At 46.4% G+C, this 25,189-nt stretch overlaps 1 protein-coding gene across 1 annotated transcript; it reads right to left on the bottom strand.

Annotated features, from left to right (window-relative positions):
* Positions 1–2,661: 2,661 nt before the first annotated feature.
* On the bottom strand, positions 2,662–24,513 carry LOC148431286 (integrin beta-3-like). Its single transcript, XM_088466125.1, has 5 exons — positions 23,980–24,513; positions 23,740–23,840; positions 21,630–21,749; positions 7,092–7,258; positions 2,662–2,826 (listed from the first exon to the last, which is right to left on the bottom strand). Exons 1-5 carry the CDS (start codon positions 24,111–24,113, stop codon positions 2,755–2,757), a joined length of 594 nt encoding a protein of 197 aa, XP_088322251.1. The 5' UTR covers positions 24,114–24,513; the 3' UTR covers positions 2,662–2,754.
* Positions 24,514–25,189: the final 676 nt, after the last annotated feature.

Genomic DNA, 25,189 nt, shown 5'->3' with positions numbered 1-25,189 from the left:
GTGAAGCGTTTCCATGGAGCCCCGGGTTCTCTGCGTTTAATAGATTTATTTTAAATCTCCTGAAGACTTGCGGAACAAGTGGGGGTGGATATTGGCAGCTAGCCCCTCAGGGTCAACAAATACTTACAGAAGGATTACTACAGTTGTGTGCAAATATGATTTATAGCTCACTTTTCAAAGCCCATTGTAGCACCCAAGATTGTCCTGTATTGGAATCCAGAAGTAACAAACCACAGTAGAAATTTGTAGTATTCTATATTTTTGATACCCCAGTATGTCATTCCCATTGTGTTATTTCAAAAAGATGACAAATAAGATTTAAGTGAGCTTTTTTTTACTTGCATCATTACCATTATATGAAAAGGCTTCATACAAACAGCAGATGGATCGAAATGTACCCATAAAATAGACTTTTCTTGAAACGACTTGTGCAGGTTTACAGAAGTGGAGCTATTGCCCATAGTAACCAATCAAATTCTAGCTATTATTTTCTGGAAGGAGCTAGATATATAAATAGAATCTGATTGGTTACTATGGGCATCACCGATACTTCTATACACCCACACTTTGGTAAATATACCCCTTACTGTTAAAAATGCACTTTTCAAAAATAATAGAGAGCATAGGGTTACCTGATCGGCAATTTAAACCCATACATGTATGAATTAGCCTGGTTGCTTGCATATGTTAAAACATAGATGCGTTTTGAATGTCTGCAGTTCTTATTTTCCAAATATACAATAGTCATGTCAACTTATTGCATTGGGACCAACAGCATGTGATTTTCATGTGTGTCCAGTTGGTAATAGCTGAACTAATAACAGATCAGATTTACACATCTAAAAGTTTTGGATGGTTTATGCTTCAAAAAATGACCACAGTAAACTGGGGGGAAAATCAAATTGTGTGCTAGTCTGAAATATTGTGTGCAGCATGGAAATTGTGTTTTTGAAAAATAGTGACATTTTACTTGACAATTTCATTCTTTGACATTGTACAGGATTATTCCACTTTTTATAAAAGGGTGGTGCCCCCCTCCCTTTCTTCTACACTATTGGAAGCACCTACAAAATTATGGCTCCACCAATTAGAGTACTTCCTAATCCCTAGTCTAGTTATGTCTCCCTTCCTTACCACATAATTGAGTTGGTTCTGTTTGTTAATGACATATGAAAGTCCCTCACCAATAATAACCACATTGGGACTTTGCTAAATTGTAATGTAGGCATGGGGAACCCTAGGCTGCAATGTAGAGAGAAGAGTGGGTAAAGAACCTATTTAATTTTAGGTACCTCAAAGACCCTCAGAGAGACCTTCACCAAACAATTAAGCAGCATATGAAAATCTGGGCTTCAACACAGCTGTTGTAAAACATTTATCTGCGTATAGCAGCCAATAATGTGGGTTTAGAAGAGGACCATGAGATTCAACAACAGGATTAGACTAGATGTGGTAATACAGGCCAAAGAAATATGCGTTTACCTTTTAACCCAAGTTACCCTCTTAAATTTTACTGTTACTGCCAAATTAAACTTGCTATATAATCTTAGACACCTATTTAAATGGAATACAAGATTCTTCATAAAACAAATAGATACACTTTTTATTTAGACATAGTAAAAACCAGTGACATAATCCATGGAAAAACAAAATAAAAACTGCAGTTTCACTAAATGTCCACTGAGAGGCAGCATAATCAAAGGCAGGACATTTACATCGGCAAGAGCTCCCTCAGTTCACAGATTTCTTGAGTCTACAAAAACAGTGTACAGTGCAATTAATGCTGTTATTATGATGTAAATAGGTAAACATTCTCAGTAAAGAACAGTGCCTTGATATGTATAAAATAACATACCACACTTATCCTGAGCTATTCTTGATTTCACAAATCCCAGTTTGTAATGTATATTTAAGCCCATTGTTTCACATTAAAATACGTGTTTGTATTTTTAATTTAATGATTGCCTGCAATTATTTAGTGGCTCTACCCAAGTATAAAATATATTAGAACTTCATGTAAGAGGCATCACTTCTGTCAGCTTTAAACTTTCCATATTTCCGGAAGAGCTCTGCATGGCTGGTTTGTGAATGGAGCACAAAGGCCACATATTTTATAGAGAAACACTGGTGCTGGGGAAATGACAGGACTGCTCTCAGTGGTGCAGTGCTCTATATATAGAACATGTATTAAGTAGGCATTAATGACCCATGCAAGCAGTCAAATAGTACATTTCCCCACAAAACTTCAGGTGATCAGATTCGGTGACCTGATGCGATCTGTTGCAGTAATCAAGTATTAATAAGGTGTCATGAGGGTGTAGATAATATGCAAGTTCAGTCTTGCAGGGGTCTGCTGAGAGCTGCAGGGGAGGATAGTGGCATTCCTGAGATGCTTCTTAGGTTTTCTGTGACAAAATATTTCTATTCTTCTTATACTTTCGCAGCATTTTCTTGGCTGCAAAGGTCTCTGTGCTGGGCAGCCATTTTGTGTCTTCGTGTCAGGGCCATTCACCATTTTCTTGAGGCTTTAGAGGGTCAAAACAAATCCCTTGTGGGGAAAAAAATAGCATTTTTAAGACTGTTCGCTCTGCTGATCGCATGGAATGCAATTGCGTGTCACTTCTTCCACTGAGCAGTGTGTTAATAAGACGGTGAGGTGTAAGTGTAAAAGCAGGAGGAGTGTGTATGAGGCATCATGAATGTTGTCTCTCACCCAGTGAGAGAAGGACCCGTGACTCTGAGCAGTTACTGCACTCACTCCATCTCCCCACGGTATGTTATGTTGGTGAAGGTTGAAGTAGCTCCTTTGTACAGCGGGTTGTGTGCCTGAAAGAGCAATGGTGTTAGTGGAAGCTAGCAGTAAACCATTTATGCAATATTTTTCACATTCCATCATGCCCCTCCTCAGAGATCCAATAACCCCACTATGCCGATGCCCGGATGTCTACAGGACACTACGGGTGAATCTGTGCCTTTAAAGGGGCATTATTTCTCTTTCTACATTTTGAATGGGTTGTCCAGTTAAATAAAAGCAATTTTAACTTGAAACCTCATTAAAATGTATATTTTAACACTGCTTCCTCCACCACAATAAATCTTGAGTGGAGATTAAATATAGGCAAGTGTCAAATCATCAAAGCTTGATGATAGATACAATTGTGAGATATAAATCACCGACCAGTCAGCTTCTAACTTACATTTTATAGACTGTGTTTGGAAAATGACAGTTAGGAGCTGATTGGTTAATACTTTTTCTCTCACAATTTTATCTCTCATCAAGCTTTGATGCACAGGCCCCTATGTCTACTCTAGACAACATGATCTGTCTTATCAACAGAAGGTGATAATACAGCTGTTCATTGACAAGTCTCACAGGTAATAAACAGAATATACAGTACAATATATTACTTCAAGTGCTGAGTCTTTGTGATTTCTTCTTTGTGATGCAATGTCTTTTTCTTAGGAATACATGTACATATAAACAAATGATACTAACATAGTGTAGCATTTAAGTAATCGTGTAACACCAAGGTGAAATAGAATATGAAAAACTGTGTCCTAAAGAAATGTTTCCATTAGGTAGATGTCCTGGGTTAATACTTTTACATCATGTGAATAGTGGACAACATAGGGTAATCTTTAATACAGCACACCTTCAGATATGATTGAGCTCTCTTACTACTGTAGAACACAGTATTGGCTCATCATATGTATCTGTTATCAGTGTTCTTCTCTATAAATTCCACAGCTTAGATGGAATCATACTGTATGTTTATTAGGCACATCAACATTGCATCCCCAAGGAGTCTTGTATGGACTCTTGCAGAAATCCCCTCTGGTAATTACAGGAAGTCACTAATGCCAGGTTCCCTGGGGATGCAATGTTGATGTGCCTAGTGAACATATGATTCAGTTTAAGCTGCGAATTTATAGAGAAGAACACTGACCAAAGATGCATGGGATGAGCCAATACTATATTCTACACTAGTAAGAGTAGTGAATCATACCTGGAGGTGTGCTGTATGGATCTGATCACTACATCCCGTGTTATATTAAAGATGATCCTTTAATGGGCCTGTCCACTATTCACATGATGTAAAAGTATTAACACCAGACATCTACATATTGGAAACATTTCTTTGGGACACAGGGCCTGATTCAGACCCGCTCGCGAGCGCTGAGCGCTCGCAAGTGGGTCGATGGTGCCGCATGCACGAGACCCGGGGAGCGACGGGGAAGCCATCGCTCCAGGTCTCGTATCAAAGGGGGCGTGCTGTCGATCTTGATTGACAGCACGCCCCCTTTGGTGGGCATGCCGGGGGCGTGGCTGCCAGACGGGAGCGTTCCTAGTGATGTCAGTGGGAGTGATTTTGGCTCTAATAGAGCCAAAATCACTCCTGGGCTTGCGGTCACCGAGACCCTACCGCAGGGTCTCATCGCAAGCCCGATGGTCAAGACCATCGCGACAATCATCATGGACGCTCGCATAAGCTATGGGTGGTAACCCACAGCTATGCGAGTGTCCAAGAGGCCGCTCCAAGTTTAGGTAGGAGGGCCCTGATTCAGAGCGAGCGCTCTGGTCAGAGTGTCCGGCTCTGAATCAGGCCCACAGTTTTTCATATTCTTTTTCACCTTGGTGTTACACGATTACTTAAATACTACACTATGTTAGCATCATCTGTTTATATTTACATGTATTCCTAAGAGAAAAGGACATTTCATCACAAACAGAAGAAATCACAGGGACTCGGCACATGAAGTCATATAAATTCTGTTTATTATTGATAATTTGGCAGTAAAAAGTGACACTTATTATTTTGGGCTGCAGAGTCAGGAGCGCTGTTTTTGACTACTCACTATTTTGGGTTGTTTAAGTCACAGAAGTAGTTAAACTTCAGCTACATTAACGAGGAAAAGGTGACGACTATTTTTCCCCTCTTGTGACATCTTAGGTCTGTATCTGAGTTTTGTGCAAGCATTTGAGCAAGAGCAAATTTTTGCAGAGTATTATGGGTGAATTGCAGCTGAATACAGCAATGCAGTCACAATAATGCGCATGTCTGCTCACTAGACTAAAGAAAAGATTTAGGACTTGATCCTGCAAGGATCGTAATTGCAAAGCTGCACGCAGGCTATAGATATGAAATATGAATGCAGGCAGCTTTGCAATTGCGATCCTTGCAGATATGGTAATACAGCAGGAGGCATCACACCTCCTATGCATTACTTATCTGAGCTGCATTGTCCAACGCAGCATCGGAAAATCTATGTACCATCGGCCGGCTGTGGTGTCCCATGGGGTCGCGCAGCCGGCCGCCGCAGTTTAGAGGAAGAGGTCAGGATATCTCCATCAGCCGACGGAGATCCTGGCTTCTTCCCTCCCCCGCATCGCCGCGCCCTCCCCGCCCACAAATGGCAGCAGACTGTCAATCACTAACAGTCTGCTGCCTGTCTGCGAGCGAGTCAGCAAGACCCATTCTGCACACTCGCAGAATGGGTCCTGCGCAGATTAAAAAAACCAGCAGGAATCTGTGTTCATTAGCGTGCACTGCTGAATCAGGCCCTTAGTTAATTTAGCAAAAGACAAAAAAGCTACAACAACTGAAAGGTGAAACTAGAAAGTGGGGCTGGCTCAGAGTTTTATGCAAACCCGATGGTTTCCGTGCATCTTCGATGTTTGGAGATCTGCGCTTTCCCAGGATCTGTACTGCTCACGTGCAGATCTGTGTCTGCAACGATAGTCCCATTGCCCCCTAAGCAGCAGCATGATTGACATACTGGGGCAGTTCAGGGCGCAGAAGGGGTAGCGATGGACAGTGTTACAGAAAACGGGGACGTTTCGGCCACATTTTTGGCTGTGCCTAGGCCAGCGGCAGCTTTAATAGCCACGAAAGCGTGAAATACATCTTCAGCAATCTGGGGGTTACTCAGGTGACCTACCTTCACACAGACTATTGATACTGCATCTTCGGATGCGGCAGCAGATCACAAAAGCATGCAATGGGTGGAATTTACATATTTTTGCCCAGCAGCTGCTTTGTGAACTGGGTCCATCTCTGAATCAGGCCCATTGTGACATCCCATAATACTTCACTGTTAATGTCCTGGTTCTTACTACTACTTCAGTAATGCACTGATTATCTTCTTTCACAAGGGGACAATGTAGGTGCATAAGTAAGAGTAACATATACAAAAACCATTCCAGTATTAACACCTGAGATAAAGGCAGCTCAGATTTCCACTAATATTTCTGTGATATATGATCGTTAAATGAGGGTCAAATAATACTACCTTGGAAGAATAAAGGAAACGTTGAGGATAATGATGAAAAGTTCATGTGATGGAAGGCTGCACTTTGACATTCTTCACTTAAGCTAATCGTGGGAGTTCAGTTCTCAGCAAAAGCTGCATTAATCATGCTGAGTGAATTTGCAGAGGGGACATTAGATTGTACTTTGGGGTGTGAACTTACTTTCACACAATGATGCCAAAATATGCTGCACTGTGCTATTTTGTGTCTCGTAAATGACTAGCAGTGTTTAACATACAGACACAGAGATGCATGCTTCAAGACACAATGTCAGTTATGTCCAGTGTAAGCCTTTCTAGGAAAGATTAACTATGACATTTGTTACTAACAGCCGAACAGAACTTAATAGCGGGCTGATGATAGTTGCTGAACATGAGGGCAGACCATTTACCTACAATAAATACTGGCAGATAAGAATGATAGGACTATATGTAGGGGTCTACCTTGACCTCAAGGAAAAGTATATAGCTGGCAAAAGTCCAGAAATTTGTTAAACAGTTTCCTAACTGGGGGTAAAAGACAGGTATGACCAACTGGACAAGGGGCGTTATATCACCAAAGTGGGTTTGGTTTGGTTTATAGGTTTGTACTGTTCCACTCAGGAATTTTAGCAGGGATATAGATTTAGCATGGTTGGCAGACCGTGGGGGCTAGCACCAAATGCGGTGTGGCTAAAGATGTAATGTACAATTGGCCTAATTTGTATAATTAGAGGGGAGTCTATATACACTACTATAACAATTGTGGTGTATCTGTTCCTCCCTTCTACCACATTTCTTACCGTGTCCCACTTAGCCTTTGCTCTCTCCTCTTCAAATTTGGAAAACTCGCGACGGTCGTGGATTGTAATGAGCAGCTTCCAAATAAGTAGAGCCACCAGGCCTATAAGCAGAATTGCTCCCATGACAGACATTAACACCACAAGGATGTCAGGACCCTGAGGGCATTCTGTGAGGAATAAACAAGATGTTATTTGAGGTAGATACAGAGGGCTCTGGCAGTATCTGACACTAAAGTTATTGATTCAGTAAAACCATTATGCTCAGATTTAGTGTACTGTAATGTACTTATGGGCATTTGAACACCTATCTCTGTTGCAATGTGGTTACCACTCTTCTAGGTGCATTCACAATGTGCTTGAAATAGAGATCATTAATCCATTTACTTTTGTATATTTTCAAAATTGTGACATAATATGAATTCACATGAATGTAAAATTAAGGATCTTTGATCATTCTGGATAAGTACATATGGCATACATACTGAATTCTGGATGGACTGTTCGAGGGCAGTAGATGTTAAATTGTACACAGAGTAGACCAGCAGACAAAAAAAGAGTGGCCAGACTTGTTCAGTCCCACAGACGTACAACCGGGCTTCTGATTAAGGGGAATTGGTATGTAATACCGGTGGCTGTTTCAAATACCGACAGCGGCAGGCCGGCGGGTCGAAATCCAGACAGTTAAAGGTAAGTAACCTAACCCTCCCCTCTCCCTCTTCTAACCCTCCTTTAGGGGTGCCTAACCCTAACCTCCCCCCAGGGGTACCTAAACCTAACCACCCCTCCCCGCACCCTAAACCTAACCCTCCTTTGGGGGCCTAACCCTAACTCTAACCACCCCTTCCCCTAGCCTAACCCTAACATTCCCCGGGGGGGGGGGGTGCCTAATCCTAAGTCTCCCCGGGGGTACCTGAACATAACCCCCCCATCTAAGTGTTATACTTACCCGTCCGAGGAGGATCAGGATGGCGGGGGTCGGTGTTCCAGCGTCAGGATTAAGATAGGGGTCGTGGGGGGGGGGGGCAGGTCAAGACTCGGGAGTACAGCTGTTAGCGCGCGCGGGGGGGGTGGGGGAGGTGTTCGGGACTCGGGAGTACAGCCGCGAATGCAGGGGGGGGGCTCAGGAGTACAGCCGCAGGGGGTGGGGGGGTTGGGAGTACGGCTGCAGGGGGGAAGGAGTATGGTCATGAGCGGCAGATGGTGGGGCTGAGGCCACTACTTGTCACCGGCGTTAGCACATGAAGCAGTGAGCTGCAAGGGAGGTCTGAAACACTTAGGTGAGGAAGACGGACAAGAGGGGAGAGAAAAGTAGGGAAGTCAAGTTGCCACCTATTTATTATAATTATTATTACTACTCAGAGGACCTGATTTCCGGACTATCTGAAGTGTTAGCATCTGGAAATTTTTAATTTTTTTAAACTTTTCACTTTACAACTGAGCTCTCCTCATACCCACCGCCTCCTTGCCTGCCTCCAATCATTACCCACCTCCAGTCCTCTACAGCCTAGCAGCAAGCCTCCTCGCCAATCTCCCTGCCCTCATCCAGTCCTCTCCCACCCACCTTCTCACTGCCTAATACCTGCCTCTACCCACCCGCCTCCTTACCTGCCTTCAGTCCACTCCCTTCTACCCACCCGCCTGCCTCAAGTCCTCCCCACCTCCATTCCTCTCCTGCCTACCAGCACGCTTCCGCACGTTTCTCCCTGTCCCCATCCAGTCCTCTCCCACCTACCATCCAGCCTCCTCACCTACCTTTAGTCTTCAGGCCACTCCCTCCTACCCACCTCCAATCCTCTCCTGCCTACCAGCACACCTCCGCACCTGTCTCCCTGTCCCCATCCAGTCCTCTCCCACCTCCTCACTTGCCTTTAGTCCTCTCCTGTCTACTCGCCCGCCTTTTCACCTGCCTTCAGTCCACTCCCTTCTACCCACCCACCTGCCTCCAATCCTCACCCACCTCCAGTCCTCTCCTGCCTACTAACACGCCTCCGCACCTATCTCTCTGTCCCCATCCAGTCCTCTCCGTCCTGCCCTCCCACCTCCTCACCTGCCTTTAGTCATCTCTTGCCTACTCGCCCGCCTTTTCACCTGCATCCAGTCCACTCCCTTCTACCCATTCGTCTCCTCACCTGCATCTAGTCCTTGCCCACCTCCAGTCCTCTCCCAGCTACTAGCTTGCATCCTTGCCTATCTCTTCACCCACCTTCTGTTCTCGCCTACCTACACACTCGCCTCCACTCCTTGCCCATCTCTTCACCTGTGACTGTATTTCCATCTGGACAAATGCCCTCTGCAGCTACTGCTGGCGCTGGGCTGCATAAAAATACATCCCCTTCCTGCCACTATTTTATTTTATTCATGGCATGTCCTGATAGCCGGAGTGAAATTGGTAGGTTTGAGCTCCTGTTTTGGCAAATGTCATAGAAGGTATTTTTAATAAACCAATTTAGAGGCTGACAATCTAACCTTATAAAAGTTAGGGGTAACTGGGCTGATTTCCAGAGAATAATTTCAGTGCATCCAGCGTGGTATACCCCAGCTTGATACCAGTGCAGCCAGCGATCTGTTGCCCATTGCCTAGCAGCAGAGCAGCACCCAGAACCGGGACATCTCCTCCCTGGATCACTTCGTGACCGCTGCAGTGCACACACAGGTAAGTCGTGGCTGTTATGGCGGTGTTGGGTGTTCCATGTTGGACAGAATAGAATAATGACATGACTGCACCCACCACACCCTCAGCACTGCTACATGGTTACAAAGTTACTGCACTGTGTGCATGTGCTAATGTGAAAGTGCCCACAGTAGTAGAGCCCCTTATACAATGCAGTCTGTGGACATTATATAAGGGGCACTACTAATGTGGGCATTCTATAAGGAGTACTACTACTGTGGGCATTGCATGGGGGCACTACTATGGGCATTGCATAAGGAGCACTACTACTGTGGGCATTGTATAGGGAACAATACTACTGTAGGCATTGCATAAGGGGCACCACTATTGTGCACATTGTATAGGGGGCACTACTACTGTGAGCATTGTATAAGGGGCACTACTATTGTGTAGCATAATGTGTATAAATGGGTACTACGGTGTGGTACACTACATTGATGAAAAAAGGGGCGCCTCTTAAGGACACGCCCCTTGTGAGAGGCCATCCCATTTTTCGACATGCGCATAAGTACAACCTTAGATTTTCCATACCCCCACTTCAAAATTCCTACTTCGACCACTAATATATGTAATGTAATATATATATATATATATATATATATATATATATATAAATAATATATATATATATACAGTTAATTATCACGGGTCTTACATCATGCCAGAAGCTGGTTTGTGAAACTCTTTGGGTTCTGACCACAGACAGAACACTTCCAAACCCCGCCCCTCTCCTCCCCTGTGAAAAGTGCTGGATATATTCTTAGATTCTACCAAAGATTGTACTTATAATTTTTATTGAGCACACTATTATTAACATCAAGACCTAAGTGCTTTGAAAGTTGCAATGATTTCCATTGTAGTGAACCACTAAAAGTATTGAGTAAAATCAATATTATTTTAATATGTAAAGACGTGTCCTTATTTACCCATCTTTTTTGAGCTATATGGCCAGGACCGTAACTAGGGTGTTGCAGGGTGTGTGGCCGCACAGGGTGGAGGGTGGTGGTGGGGCACCGGCTCAGAGCTGGGTTCTGTTGTTTTAGAAGTGCTGCCATTAGTTTTTATGCTAGACTGCACCTGCTATTAACATTTGATAGTGGCTGATCCAGTCTGTTCCTCCGGACCACACACTGTTACTGTATAGTGTTGATTTTCCGGACTCACTGTTAATGAGACCCGCCCCCAGCTCTCTGACTTGCTCAGCTCATTGTGACATGGAGTAGAACAGTACACATTAGACGACCTGTGTATCCAGGCAACGTCAGATGCGGCGGACGACATATGGTGCAGTTGTTTGACACCGCATGATGTGGTGAGCGGCCGCACAATATGTTGTTCACCAGCTGCCTCCACAAGCATGTCAGACCATGCGCGCTCCCATACATGATGCTCAATCTGTCAGTTTGATGAACGACCTGTTCATCAAACTGACAGATTGAGCGTCATGTATGGAGTGCGCATGGTCTGACATAGTGTCTACATACTTTAGGTGCGTACACACTGTGCGATCAAGAAAGACAGTACGATTACGACATTGTAATCGTACCATCGTTCCTAATCCCCTGCAGTGCCTACACTGAACGATCAGTCGTTCAGTGCAGGCACACTCCATCATTCCTGAACATGCCAATCTGTCGTTACCGGCAGATTGGCCTGCATGTTCAGGCAATGGACAATGCAGAAACGACCAGCGGGCGCATGTCGTTTCCTACATTTTAGTGCACGATTTGTGCACGATTAGTGAGCGATTGCACGATTACGATGTCATAATCGTGCAATCGCTCAGTAATATCGCCCAGTGTGTACGCACCTTTTGTGATGTGGACGATATGTCCGCCAGTCTAATGTGTATCCACCTTTAGCTGGGTTCGTCTGTCAGCTCTCCAGCCCCATTAGGACTGTTACAGAACTGCAGTAAGTTAATCAGGGGCGGGAGAAACAGGCGGAGGTAGCCTGATGATTACAGAGAAGCAGGGGACTGTCGCATGGGCGGTCAGTGGCCCGGCCAGTTAAAATTCCTTTTTCTATAGACTCCAGGGACCATGCACTGTAGCAACAGGTGCATGGCCCCTATCACCACTCCCCCTGCACACACAGGAGGACATGCTTCCTGAACACCGCACATTGTGGCAGACACACAGACATGATCAGCAACAGGTAAGTGGGGCTGGAGGAAGGTATAGTTGGTATAGTTGAGGGAAGGAATATTAAGAGTAACAAAATTAATTTTGATTACTGCATGGTTTTATGGGGTAATGGGGCTCTTGCTACTAAAGCAGTTAATTATTGATGAAAGGGTTAATTTGTTGAGACTGAGGAAGGTAATCATAGGTGAATGCATATGAAGGAATTAGTTATATGGTTGTTAATTTATAAAGAGAATAAGGGAGTTCATGTTGTAAGAGTGATAATTATGATAATGGTGCAGTAGTAAATTTTTTTTTTTTGGGAGGGTGTTAGTACATGATGAGGAAATATTTTATGGCCATCACAAAATGCTCTATTCTCTGACAGTCACTGCAATGATCTCTGTATTATCTAGCAGTCCCTGCAACGTTCTCTGGGCCTGATTCAGAGCCGGACGCTCTGACAGTGCGCTCGCTCTGAATCAGGGCCAGCCTTCTTTTTTTTTTTAGAGCGGCCAGGAAGATGGTCGCTATAGCAGCTATAGCGAGCGGCCAGGAAGATGGTCAAGACTAGAGATGAGGGGTATCCGAGTCCACCCGAACGCCTGACTCGGATCCCCGTTCGGGGACGAACGGCGGTCGCCTGATGTCGGATTCTCGCTAGAGAATCCGACATCAGGGCTCCTATTGTGTAGGGCAGACCGCTGTGATAGCGGTCTGCCCTACACAGAACAAACACACAGCCGCCAGCGGCAGCTGTGTGTTTGTTACAGCAGCCAATGAGAGTCACACAAACTCTCATGGGCTGCTGCACGGAGGGAGCCGGCTGGAGCTCACTCATGAGCTACGTCTTCCGGCTCCCTCCTCGGCGCGTGGATGCAGAGCGGACGGCGCGGGAGCGGGGATTCAGGTAAGTTTTTAATTTTTTTTATGTGTGTAAGGGCCGGGGGCGCTACTGGGGGGCACAACTACTGGGGGGGTCTGCTACTTGGGGGGGCATACTACTGGGGGGCCATTCTACCGGGGGGGCCTGCTACTGGGGGGCCTGCTACTGGGGGGGCATACTACTGGGGGGCATAATACTGGGGACCATTCTACTGGGGGGGGCATACTACTGGGGGGGGCATACTACTGGGGGGGCCTGCTACTGGGGGGCATAATACTGGGGGCCATTCTACTGGGGGGGGCATACTACTGCGGGGGCCTGCTACAGGGGGGGCATACTACTGGGGGGGGTTTGTTACTTGTGGGGGCATACTACTGGGGGGGCCATACTACTGGGGGGGCCTGCTACTGGGAAGGCATACTACTGTGGGCATTGTGTAAAGGGGCACTACTGTGTGTCGTAACATAAATAAGAGACACTACTTTATGGTGTAATGTGAATCAGGGGCACTATGGGCCTGATTCAGAGCCGGACGCTATTTGCGGTCGTCGTCCAGAAAATAGGGGTGGCTATTCAAATGAACCGTTCGCTCTTTGCGGTCTGTTCACGCCTCTATGTCTGAACGAGCGAACAAAACTTGCGGTCGTTTTTTGAAAAAATACGCCCCCTGGCCGCTCGCATCCTACGTCATTTCCGCTATTTATTAGATTAATCGAGTACATCGACTAGCGTATGAACTGCTCGCTATTCTTGTGGTTGGTTTTTGCTACCACAATCTTGCGAGCAGTTCTGGCTATAAAACAACCCAATGACGCTGCTGTATTAATTATGCACACCCTTAAAATGCCCGCTTTGACCTTTAAGCACGCCTGCGTTCGGATCTCCACTCCCCGTTTTCAAGCACCTTCCCTGTTACCACCCACATACGCCTCATTCTGTCACTCAAAATAGCAGGCATTCGCTATTTAGCGAACAAACGATTTTCGGCCGCACTGACTGGTTCGCACATGCGTATTACGATCCGTACGCATGCGCAGTTGGGCAAACATCGCTCAGAGCGAACGAGCGGCCGCTTACGAGCGGCTCTGAATCAGGCCCAATGTGTGGTGCAATGTGAATAAGATTGTGCACTGTGACTCCTAGGGCCGTAGCCCACTTTGTAAACAAGTACTGTGATTCTGCTGTTTCATAGATGTGCTTTATACTGTGGTGTCTGTGTCGTTGTGCCGCTGCTCTGTCGCTTAGTAACCAGTCAGCTCACTGCAACCTTTGGCAAATAATGTTGAAAACAATATTATAAGCTGTGAGGTGTTCTAAATTGACTGGAAATTAATGTTATTGAGGTTAATAATACTCTAGGAGGAAAAAAAAGACCAATTTATGTGATTTTAGCTTTTTTTTGCAAATTTTTGTAAAAAAATCCAAATCCAAAGCCAGTCACCGCAGTTTGGCAAATGCAAATCCAAAGCCGGACGACGAATTAGAACCAAATCCAAATCCGGCAAAAATGGTCCGGCGCACATCCCAAGTCAAGACCATCGCGACCATCGGGCTTGCGACGAGACCCTTGTGGTAGGGTCTCGTTGCCGCAAGCCCAAGAGTGCTTTTGGCTCTAACAAGTGATGTCAGTGGGGCCGGCCCCATGGGAATGCCTCCGTCTGGGCAGCCATGCCCCCGGCCCGCCCACCAAAGGAGGCGTGCTGTCAATCAACATCGACAGCACGCCCTCTTGGCTACGAGACCCGGAGCGACGGTTTGCCCGTCACTAACCGGGTCTCGTGCATGCGCACATTGGAGACTGCTCCATCTAGTGGTCACTGCAATGTTCTCTGTATTCTCTGGTGATCTCTTTGACACTCTCTGTATTATCTGCCGGTTGCTGCAATGCTCTCTGTTTTGTATGGTAGTCACTGGTATTTGCCATTGCTGTTACTCGCCTAGGGCACTCAAATGCCTAGTTACATCTCTGCATATGGCATGAGAAGCATGCCAAGACTTAGGGCTTCATTCAGAGGCGGCCGTACGGTCTACGACCGCACGGCCGCCTCGATGTTTGTCCAGTGCGCATGCGCACGAGGGAGCCGGCTCCTTCGTGCGCATGCGTGAGACCCGCTACGACCGACAGCGCCGGTCGTAGCGGGTCTCTTTCCAAAGGGGGCGAGCTGTCGATGTTGATTGACAGCTCGCCTCGTTTGGAAGGCGGGCCGGGGGGGTGGCAGCCCAAACGGAGGCGTTCCCATGGGAACACCTGCCGTTTGGGGGAGGCCCCACTGACATCACTAGTGATGTCAGTGGAGAGCTTCCGGCTCTGACAGAGCCAGAAGCTGTCCGGGGCTTACGACAAGTGAGACCCTACCCTAGGGTCTCGTCGTAAGCCCCGATGGTCGCGATGGTCTATGACCATCGCGACCATCACCTTAGCGGTCGTTAGAGCTGTGGGTGTAAACCCACAGCCTAACGACCGAAACAGAGGCGGCCGGTCAGGATGCAAGTGGCCGCCCAGTTTCTGAGCGACCGCTTGCATCGTCCGACCGCCTCTGAATGAGGACCTTAATGCTATGGGTAGCTACTTTCAGACTTTTATAACTTTTATCTAAATCTTGCACTGCATAGCAAATTTACGTACCGCAGCTGTATGCAAACACAATTGTAGTGTACTGGGTGCGTAGTTGTACTTTTATCACAGTCGTACCAGTATAAATTAGCACATTACACATGATACTGCGACACTGTGTAGTGGGACGCATGGCACAGCTTAGTCATATGGATCGTGGGTCTTTTGCCTTTTTCTCATATCATCGTCCATGTTCCACACTACTGTGTCATGCAAAGACGCTAGTGGTGTGCTCATACTTTGTGCTTTTTTCACATTCACAGCAGGGTTGCATAAAATTTGCTTGTTTTTTTTTAACGGATTTATTTGATTTTTATAGGATTTTTTAATTAAAAATTTTTTTTAAATAAACCTTTACAAATGTAAAAAGTTTACTTAAAAATTTTTTTTTATTCAAGTTCCTATTTAATTCCAAAAAAATCTGATTTAAATCAAATAAGTGAATTTTTTTTCTTTTAAATCCGATTTTATGCAACCCTGATTCGCAGTTTGAGACACGCAAATACTGTAAAATACTGAGTGACGGGATGCAAGGTGGCTTGGTCGCATTTTTCATGGCCCTGTTTAGAGCGATTTGAAGACAGATTAGTAAGGACAAATCTTAGAATGTATTCTCATCTATTTTACGTCTAGCATGCTTCAATCTGAATTCCAGGAAGTGAAATCATGTCAGGAGAATTTTTTTTCTGTCCCAATGCAGTACTAATGGAACCATTGTTTATATATAAACAAAAGCCATGGAATCAGCACAGATCTCACTTTAAAGGCTATGCCAGTTACCAGAGAGTTAATATCAGTTAATATGTGATTCTGTTTTGTTACTGAGGAAATGTATCACAGCTTGTTAGAGTGGACTACAAGAATTCCTGTAAAGTTTATGTTTTTCTCATGCACATACCAGCTTCTGGGACATGTTACTGAAAGTTTAAGTGGGCGGTGTATGTTATTAATGATATATTTATTTCAGGGCAGGCAGAACACTGCCAGAGAAAATCTGCACACTGGACTTTTTTAAATGTTACTGATATCAGTATACTTTGGCTGTAGTAAGAATGACTGACTGTGAAAACGTAATCTAAAACTGGTACTTTTGTATTCTGAAGGGAAATACCACTTTTTCTGAAAACATACGGTATGCTATGGTACTATCACTTCCATAATAGCACAGTGGTCACACCCAAACTGTGGTAGACACATTTTGAGGTACTAATGGATTCAGGGCCTGATTCAGACCCGCTCGCAAGCGGGTTGATGTTGGCCAAGTGCGCATGCGCACGAGGGAGCCGGCCCTTCGTGCGCATGCGCGAGACCCGCATAGCAACGGGCAAGCCGTCGCTATGGGTCTCGCTACAAAGGGGGCGTGCTGTCGATGTTGAGTGACCATTGCGACCATCTTTTTGGCCGCTCGCTATAGCTGTGGGTGGTCACCCACAGCTATACGAGCGGCCAGGAGGCCACTCTAAAAAAAAGAGAGGGAGGGCACTGATTCAGAGCGAGCGCTCTGAAAGAGTGTCCGGCTCTGAATCAGGCCCTCAATTCACTAGGAACCAGTGACATCACAGAGGCAGAATGTTACCTGTTCACAACTAATTAATATGCAGCGCTCTCTGTGAAGTCACTAGTTCCACAAAATAAATAGGCAGTATTCTCAGAAACATGTAATTAAATATGGCTGCTGTAACTGTATGTAGGTGACACGTGAGATGTAAATTAAAGACATTTTATATATATATATATATATATATATATACATACATACATACACACATACAGTCAGGTGCATAAATATTGGGACATTGACAGAATTTTCATATTGTGGCCTCTATTCACCACCACAACGGCTTTGAAATGAAACAAACAAGATGTGCTTTAACTGCAGACTTTCAGATTTCATTTGAGGGTAATTACATCCAAATCAGGTGAACGGTGTAGGAATTACAACGGTTTCTAGATGTGCCTCCCACTTTTTAAGGGGCCAAAAGTAATGGGACTATCAACTCAAAAGCTATTTCATGGACAGGTGTGGGCTATTCCCTCGTTATTTCATTATCAATTAAGCAGGTAAAATGTCTGGAGTTGATTCTAGGTGTGACATTTGCATTTGGAATCAGTTGCTGTCGACTCTCAATATGAGATCCAAAGAGCTGTCACTATCAGTGAAGCAAGCCATCATTAGGTTGAAAAATCAAAACAAACCCATCAGAGAGATAGCAAAAACATTAGGTGTGGCCAAATCAACTGTTTGGAGCATTCTTAAAAAGAAAGAACGCACCGGAGAGCTCAGGAACACCAAAAGACCCAGAAGACCACTGAAAAGAACTGTGGTGGATGACAGAAGAATTATTTCCCTGGTGAAGAAAAACCCCTTCACAACAGTTGGCCAAATCAAGAACACTCTCCAGGAGGTAGGTGTATATGTGTCAAAGTCAACAATCAAGAGAAGACTTCACAAGAGTGAATATAGAGAGTTCACCACAAGATGTAAACCATTGGTGAGCCACAAAAACAGGAAGACCAGATTAGAGTTTGCCAAACAACATCTAAAAAAGCCATTACAGCTCTGGAACAACATCCTATGGACAGATGAGACAAAGATCAACTTGTACCAGAGTGATATGAAGAGAAGAGTATGGAGAAGAAAAGGAACTGCTCATGATCCAAAACATACAACCTCATCGGTGAAGCATGGTGGTGGTAGTGTCATGGTGTGGGCATGTATGGCTGCCAATGGAACTGGTTCCCTTGTATTTATTGATGACGTGACTGCTGACAAAAGCAGCAGAATGAATTCTGAAGTGTTTCGGGCAATATTATATGCTCATATTCAGTCAAATGCTTCAGAACTCATTGGACGGCGCTTCACAGTGCAGATGGACAATGATCGGAAGCATACTGCAAAAGCAACCAAAGAGTTTTTTAAGGCTAAAAAGTGGAATGTTATGCAATGGCCAAGTCAATCCCCTGTCCTGAATCCGATTGAGCATGCATTTCACTTGATGAAGACAAAACTGAAGGGAAAATGCCCCAAGAACAAGCAGGAACTGAAGACATTTGCAGTAGAGGCCTGGCAGAGCATCACCAGGGATGAAACCCAGCGTCTGGTGATGTCTATGCGTTCCAGACTTCAGGCTGTAATTGCCTGCAAAGGATTTGCAACAAAGTATTAAAAAGTGAAAGTTAGATTTAGGATTGTCTAGTTTGTCCCAATACTTTTGGCCCCTTAAAAAGTGGGAGGCACATATAGAAACCGTTGTAATTCCTACACCGTTCACCTGATTTGGATGTAATTACCCTCAAATTAAATCTGAAAGTCTGCAGTTATAGCACATCTTGTTTGTTTCATTTCAAAGCCATTGTGGTGGTGAATAGAGGCCAAAATATGAAAATTCTATCAATGTCCCAATATTTATGCACCTGACTGTATATATATATATATATATATATATATATATATATATATACACACACATTTACAATATATTTATTTTATATAACTGCCAACCTCAGCCATTTGTTTCTGTAATAAATCTTTGTGCTATTTTCAAATATTTTCCAGTTCGATTAATCTGGGTTGAAATAAATGTTGGTAAATCTGTTTCACAACAGTTACTATAATTAGATATAGGCAGAAAAGAAACAAGTTGTGCAATTGCTGGGGTTGTTACCTTATGCTGGTCAGTGACAAGTTCTGCACAGAAAACAATATCACACGCAGACATAGATTTAAGGTGCCCATCCACTAGACGATTAAGTTGAGCGATTGAACGATAACAATCGTTCATAAATCGTTTGCAAAAATGTCTAAAACGACCAGCAATGCCCGTGCCTGCTGGTCGTTTAGATATCTATCATCGTGCAAACATGCTGGTCAACCTGACGATAACGTCAGGTTGAGCAGAGCTGGCCCTAGCCAAATTAGTGCCCTAGGCAAGATTTTGGGTGGTGCCCCCCCCCCTTGGGATCCTGAAAAGAGATGTGGCCTCACAGAAGGGGCATGGCCTCACTGTGCTTTGGCCCCTTCCTCCATTGTGCTGTGCTCCCATCACTCTTCTCCCAGCACAGATCACAGCACCTCGCACCCAGCATAGATCACTGCTGTGACCTGTGCTGTGCTGGGAGAGGGGTGGTGGGTAGGGTGAGGGGTGATGGGTGGTGTGCTGTATTGGGTGATGAGTGCTGTGATCTGCACTGTGCTGGGACAGGGGTGCTGTGCTGTGAGAGGGGTAAGGGTGCTGTGCTGGTGAAGTGTGCAGTGCTGGGAGATGGGTGCAGTGCTGTGCTGTGCTGGGAGAGGGCTACTGTCAGCTGTGCTTTGCTGGGAGCACCCATCACCCTGGCCTTCACCCAGCATAGCACCCCCCTCTCCCAGCACAACACAGTGTCAGCACCCCTCACCTGATCCAGCACCTCTATACCAGCAAAGCACCCCTCTCTCAGCACAGCAGAGAACACAGCACCCACCACCGCTCAACCAGCATATCGCCCAGCAACCCGGTCCTCACCCAGCACAGCAACCCCCTTTCCCAGCACAGCACGATGGCACTCCTCACCTGAAACAGCAACCCTGTCCCAGCACAGCATCCCCCCACTCACCCAGCAGTCAGGCCCTCACCCAGCACAGCACCCCCCTCTCCCAGCACAGTGTCAGCACCCACCCTCACCCAGCATCCCTATCCGAGCAGAGCATCCCTCTCCCAGCAGTGAACACCACAGTGCTCCAGCCCTCTCTCAGATACAGACTTACTTTACTTGAGCGCTGCCTGCAGAGCCACCCAACTTGAGGTACAGCAAGCCATGGGCAGCGGACACGCTTTTCCTGGCTTAGGCTGGCAGGACGCATCCTGGTACATGCCACGCCATGGCCGGCCTGGCACTTTCCACTAGCCGCCATCCTGGTGCCCCAGCCCTGCAAACCACCACTGCTGCCCACTCACTGTTTGCTGCTGCCGAGCCCGATTAGAGCTTTCAGCTGAGCTTCGATCGTGGATGCTGCACAGCAGTAGTAGCAACTGCCAGAGTCTCTGCCCAGCCAGCAGCAGGTTCCTTGGCCGTGCTTGCCCCAAACCTCCACCGGCCCTAGGCGGGCTTGGATGCCCTAGGCATTGCTTAGTATGCCTATGCCTAGGGCCAGCTCAGAGGTTGAGCATGTTTGTAGATGATTGATGAGCCTGCACTGACCGACTGCTCGTTCAGTGCAGGCTCAGCACAGACAGACAAATGACTGCACGATTACAATGTTGTAATCGTGCAGCCATTTTCATGTCTGCTAGTGGATGGGCAACTTTACAAGTCTATGAGTCCACATAATCCCCTCCCCAAAACATGTAGCTCTCCATGTTTCCTTCCCATACTGTTTCCCATTTGTATGGAAAGGGTCAATGGTACAACCATGAGTGAGCCCGTGATTTAAAAAAAAAATATATAAATAATATCATTAATATACAAAATAAAAAAAACAAACTTGTTTAATAAGGAAAAACGCTTCAGCATAAAAGTGATTCCACTCATAAGAAAAATTATTTAATTTAATTTTTGCATCAATCAGTTTCCGTGGAATCGGTATGAAATACAGCCGGACCCATGTCCGGCGGTTCAAATCCCGACGCCGGAAGACCGGCAAGAGAAGATCCCAACACGTGAGTTTTTAAAGTATTACTAACCCTATTCTTCCCCCTAACCCTCCCTTAGGGGTGCCTAACCCTAACCTCCCCCCCAAGTGCCTAACCCTAACTCCCCCTTCCCCGCAGCCTAAACTTAAGTCTCCCGGGGGGTGCCTAACCCTATCCTCCCCCCTAGTGCCTAACCCCTCCTTCCCCGCAGCCTAAACTTAAGTCTCCCGGGGGGGTGCCTAACCCTATCCTCCCCCCGGGGGTGCCTAACCCTAACCCCCCCATCCCCTAGCCTAACCCTCCCAGGCGAGTGCTTAACCCTAAGTCCCCCCCCAGGAGCCCTTAACATAACCCTCCCCCCCGTGGCTCTCCGCACCCGGCTTACCTTTAGTATGACAGGCGTCGGGCTCCTGGCATAGGTATAATGACAGGCGTCGGGATTTGGACACCTGCCATTACTCCCCTGTCGGGATTGCACAGTCGGGAAGCTGGCAGTCGGCATTTCGCATTTCAACCGTCGGCTTCCTGACTGCATCCCGTTTCCGTTTTGTACAGTAGACAACGCTAAAAAGATAAAATATGGCAGCGCTTAATTGGTGCGAGAAGTTGTGTGTCCACTGTGCGATTCTTACCTGCCTCATTAATGACATATAACACAGACTTCCCACTGGAGTCCTCATGGTACTGAAACCTGACCACACAGTCATTCTCGTCCTTATATGTGCAATTCACAGCATCCTTCCCATTATCACCTGAGGAGAAAATTGACAATTAGCATAAAACAAAATCATCAGCCCTGCATCACAACCCATATGCTGCCCTGCATCACATCCCATACCTTACTACTGACATGCATCACATCCCATACCTTACTGCTGCCCTGCATCACATCCCATACCTTACTGCTGCCCTGCATCACATCCCATACCTTACTACTGACATGCATCACATCCCATACCTTACTACTGACATGCATCACATCCCATACCTTACTGCTGCCCTGCATCACATCCCATACCTTACTGCTGCCCTGCATCACATCCCATACCTTACTGCTGCCCTGCATCACATCCCATACCTTACTACTGACATGCATCACATCCCATACCTTACTGCTGCCCTGCATCACATCCCATACCTTACTGCTGCCCTGCATCACATCCCATACCTTACTACTGACATGCATCACATCCCATACCTTACTACTGACATGCATCACATCCCATACCTTACTGCTGCCCTGCATCACATCCCATACCTTACTGCTGCCCTGCATCACATCCCATACCTTACTGCTGCCCTGCATCACATCCCATACCTTACTACTGACATGCATCACATCCCATACCTTACTACTGACATGCATCACATCCCATACCTTACTGCTGCCCTGCATCACATCCCATACCTTACTGCTGCCCTGCATCACATCCCATACCTTACTACTGACATGCATCACATCCCATACCTTACTACTGACATGCATCACATCCCATACCTTACTGCTGCCCTGCGTCACATCCCATACCTTACTGCTGCCCTGCATCACATCCCATACCTTACTACTGACATGCATCACATCCCATACCTTACTGCTGCCCTGCGTCACATCCCATATCTTACTGCTGCCCTGCGTCACATCCCATACCTTACTGCTGCCCTGCGTCACATCCCATACCTTACTGCTGACATGCGTCACATCCCATACCTTACTGCTGCCCAGCATCACATCCCATACCTTACTGCTGCCCAGCATCACATCCCATACCTTACTGCTGCCCTGCATCACATCCCATACCTTACTGCTGCCCTGCATCACATCCCATACCTTACTGCTGCCCCGCATCACATCCCATATCTTACTGCTGCCCTGCATCACATCCCATACCTTACTGCTGCCCTGCATCACATCCCATACCTTACTACTGCCCTGCATCACATCCCATACCTTACTGCTGACATGCATCACATCCCATACCTTACTGCTGCCCTGCATCACATCCCATACCTTACTGCTGTCCTGCATCACATCCCATACCTTACTGCTGCCCTGCATCACATCCCATACCTTACTGCTGCCCTGCATCACATCCCATACCTTACTGCTGCCCTGCATCACATCCCATACCTTACTGCTGCCCTGCATCACATCCCATACCTTACTGCTGCCCTGCATCACATCCCATACCTTACTGCTGCCCTGCATCACATCCCATACCTTACTGCTGCCCTGCATCACATCCCATACCTTACTGCTGCCCTGCATCACATCCCATACCTTACTGCTGCCCTGCATCACATCCCATATCTTACTGCTGCCCCGCATCACATCCCATACCTTACTGCTGCCCTGCATCACATCCCATACCTTACTGCAGCTCAGCATCACAACTCACACCTCACTTCAGCCCAGAGTCTTAACCCAAACTTTACTGCAGCCTAGCATCACAACCCACACCTCAATTCAGCCTAGAGTCACAATCCACACCTCACTTCAGTCCAGTGCCACAACAAAAACCTCACTTGTGTCACAAACCACACCTTTCTTCAAACTAGCGTCATAACCCCTATCATACTTGCATCGATCGAGAATCACAACCCATATCATTCTTGCCCATTGATAATTTGCAGGGCTGCCTCAAATGAGAGTCTGACTGGGTAGGTCATGGCATAGCTTGGCTGGATCATGGATGGGACTTGTTAAAAATGTTTTGGTATTTTTGAGAGCTATGCCATACTCACCAAGCTCTTTCACAGACTCAATCTCATCACGACATATTCTCTTGCACAAGGATTGCTCAATCCAAGGGCCCCGCTCAAACTTCTTGCACTCCACACAGCCCCTGTGTTACAGTGAGAGATAAAGGGTGATATGAAACAAAAATATAAAGAAAAAGCTGAGGTTTACACAGAGTAGTAAATGTTAAAGGGAGCACTTTCCTACACTTCAGGGAGTTGGTGGAGGTTAACACTGCAACTCACTTCTTAAAGGTGCAAGCATCTGGACAAGTTGGACACTTCTCACAAGTGTCTCCATATGAACCGGGCTGGGTGCAGTCACATTTCCCGCAGATACACTGTCCCCTTCCACTGCACAAGAGCCCACTGCTGGACATACACGTGTCTGTGCGTGTGGTGCAGTTGCAGTAACTTCCCGTCCAGTCAGATTCACAAATACAATCACCACAGTTACACTGTCCATGTCCTAGTAGGTTAAAAAAAAAAGATTATTATATAGAGATGATATTATGTATATTTGAATTCTAAGAGAGGAGGGTCCTTATTACAATTCTATATTACCACTTTTATACTAAAGTCCCGGGTCTGACCTGGTATTTGGAACATAGGGCCTGATTCAGATCCGGTCGCAAGTGTTGTGCGCTCGCAACCGGGTCGATGGTGGGCCAGTGCGCATGCGCACGATGGAGCCGGATCCATCGTGCGCATGCGCGAGATCCGGATAGCGACGGACACTCTGTCGCTCCGGGTCTCGCAAAAAAGGGGGTGTGCTGTCGATGTTGAGTGACAGCACGCCCCCTTTGGTGAGCGGGCCGGGGAGTGGCTGCCCAAACGGAGACGTTCCAATGTGAACGCCTCCATTTGGGGGCGGCCCCACTGACATCACTCGTGATGTCAGTGGGAGAGATTTCGGCTCTGTTAGAGCCGAAATCTCTCTGGGGCTTGCGGCAACGAGACCCTACCACAAGGGTCTCGTCGCAAGCCCGATGGTCTTGACCATCGCGACCATCTTCCTGGCCGCTTGCTATAGCTGTGGGTGGTCACCCACAGCTATGTGGGCGGCCAGGAGACCGGCCCTGATGCAGAGCGAGCGCTCTGTCAGAGGTACCGGCTCTGAATCAGGGCCATAGTTACAAATCCGGGTCAGACCCGGGACAGACCCCGTTTCCACTGTAGCACTGACCCAGGCTATTCCCGGGTCGGAGCCGTTCACACTGCACACGGGTGCAGTGGAACTGTTCTTCCAGCGCTTAGAGATTACATCATCTCCAAGCACCGAGAAACCCGGAAGTACCCATGCTGTAAATGGGACCCGGGTCGTATGACCCGGGTTACCCATTTACACTGCAGGGTTGTACGGATCATTCCCATGTTAAAATCCTGCGAGTTGGATTGCCGGGTCACTCGACCCGGGAATACAACCCTTGCTACTTTTACACCTAGCAGCAACCTG

Source organism: Taudactylus pleione, unplaced genomic scaffold, assembly GCF_031769625.1.
Source record: "Taudactylus pleione unplaced genomic scaffold, aTauple2 ptg002510l, whole genome shotgun sequence".
NCBI classification, from domain to species: Eukaryota; Metazoa; Chordata; class Amphibia; order Anura; family Myobatrachidae; genus Taudactylus; species Taudactylus pleione.
The sequence above is the reverse complement of the archived record's forward strand: the minus strand, read 5'-3'. Positions and strand labels throughout refer to the sequence as shown.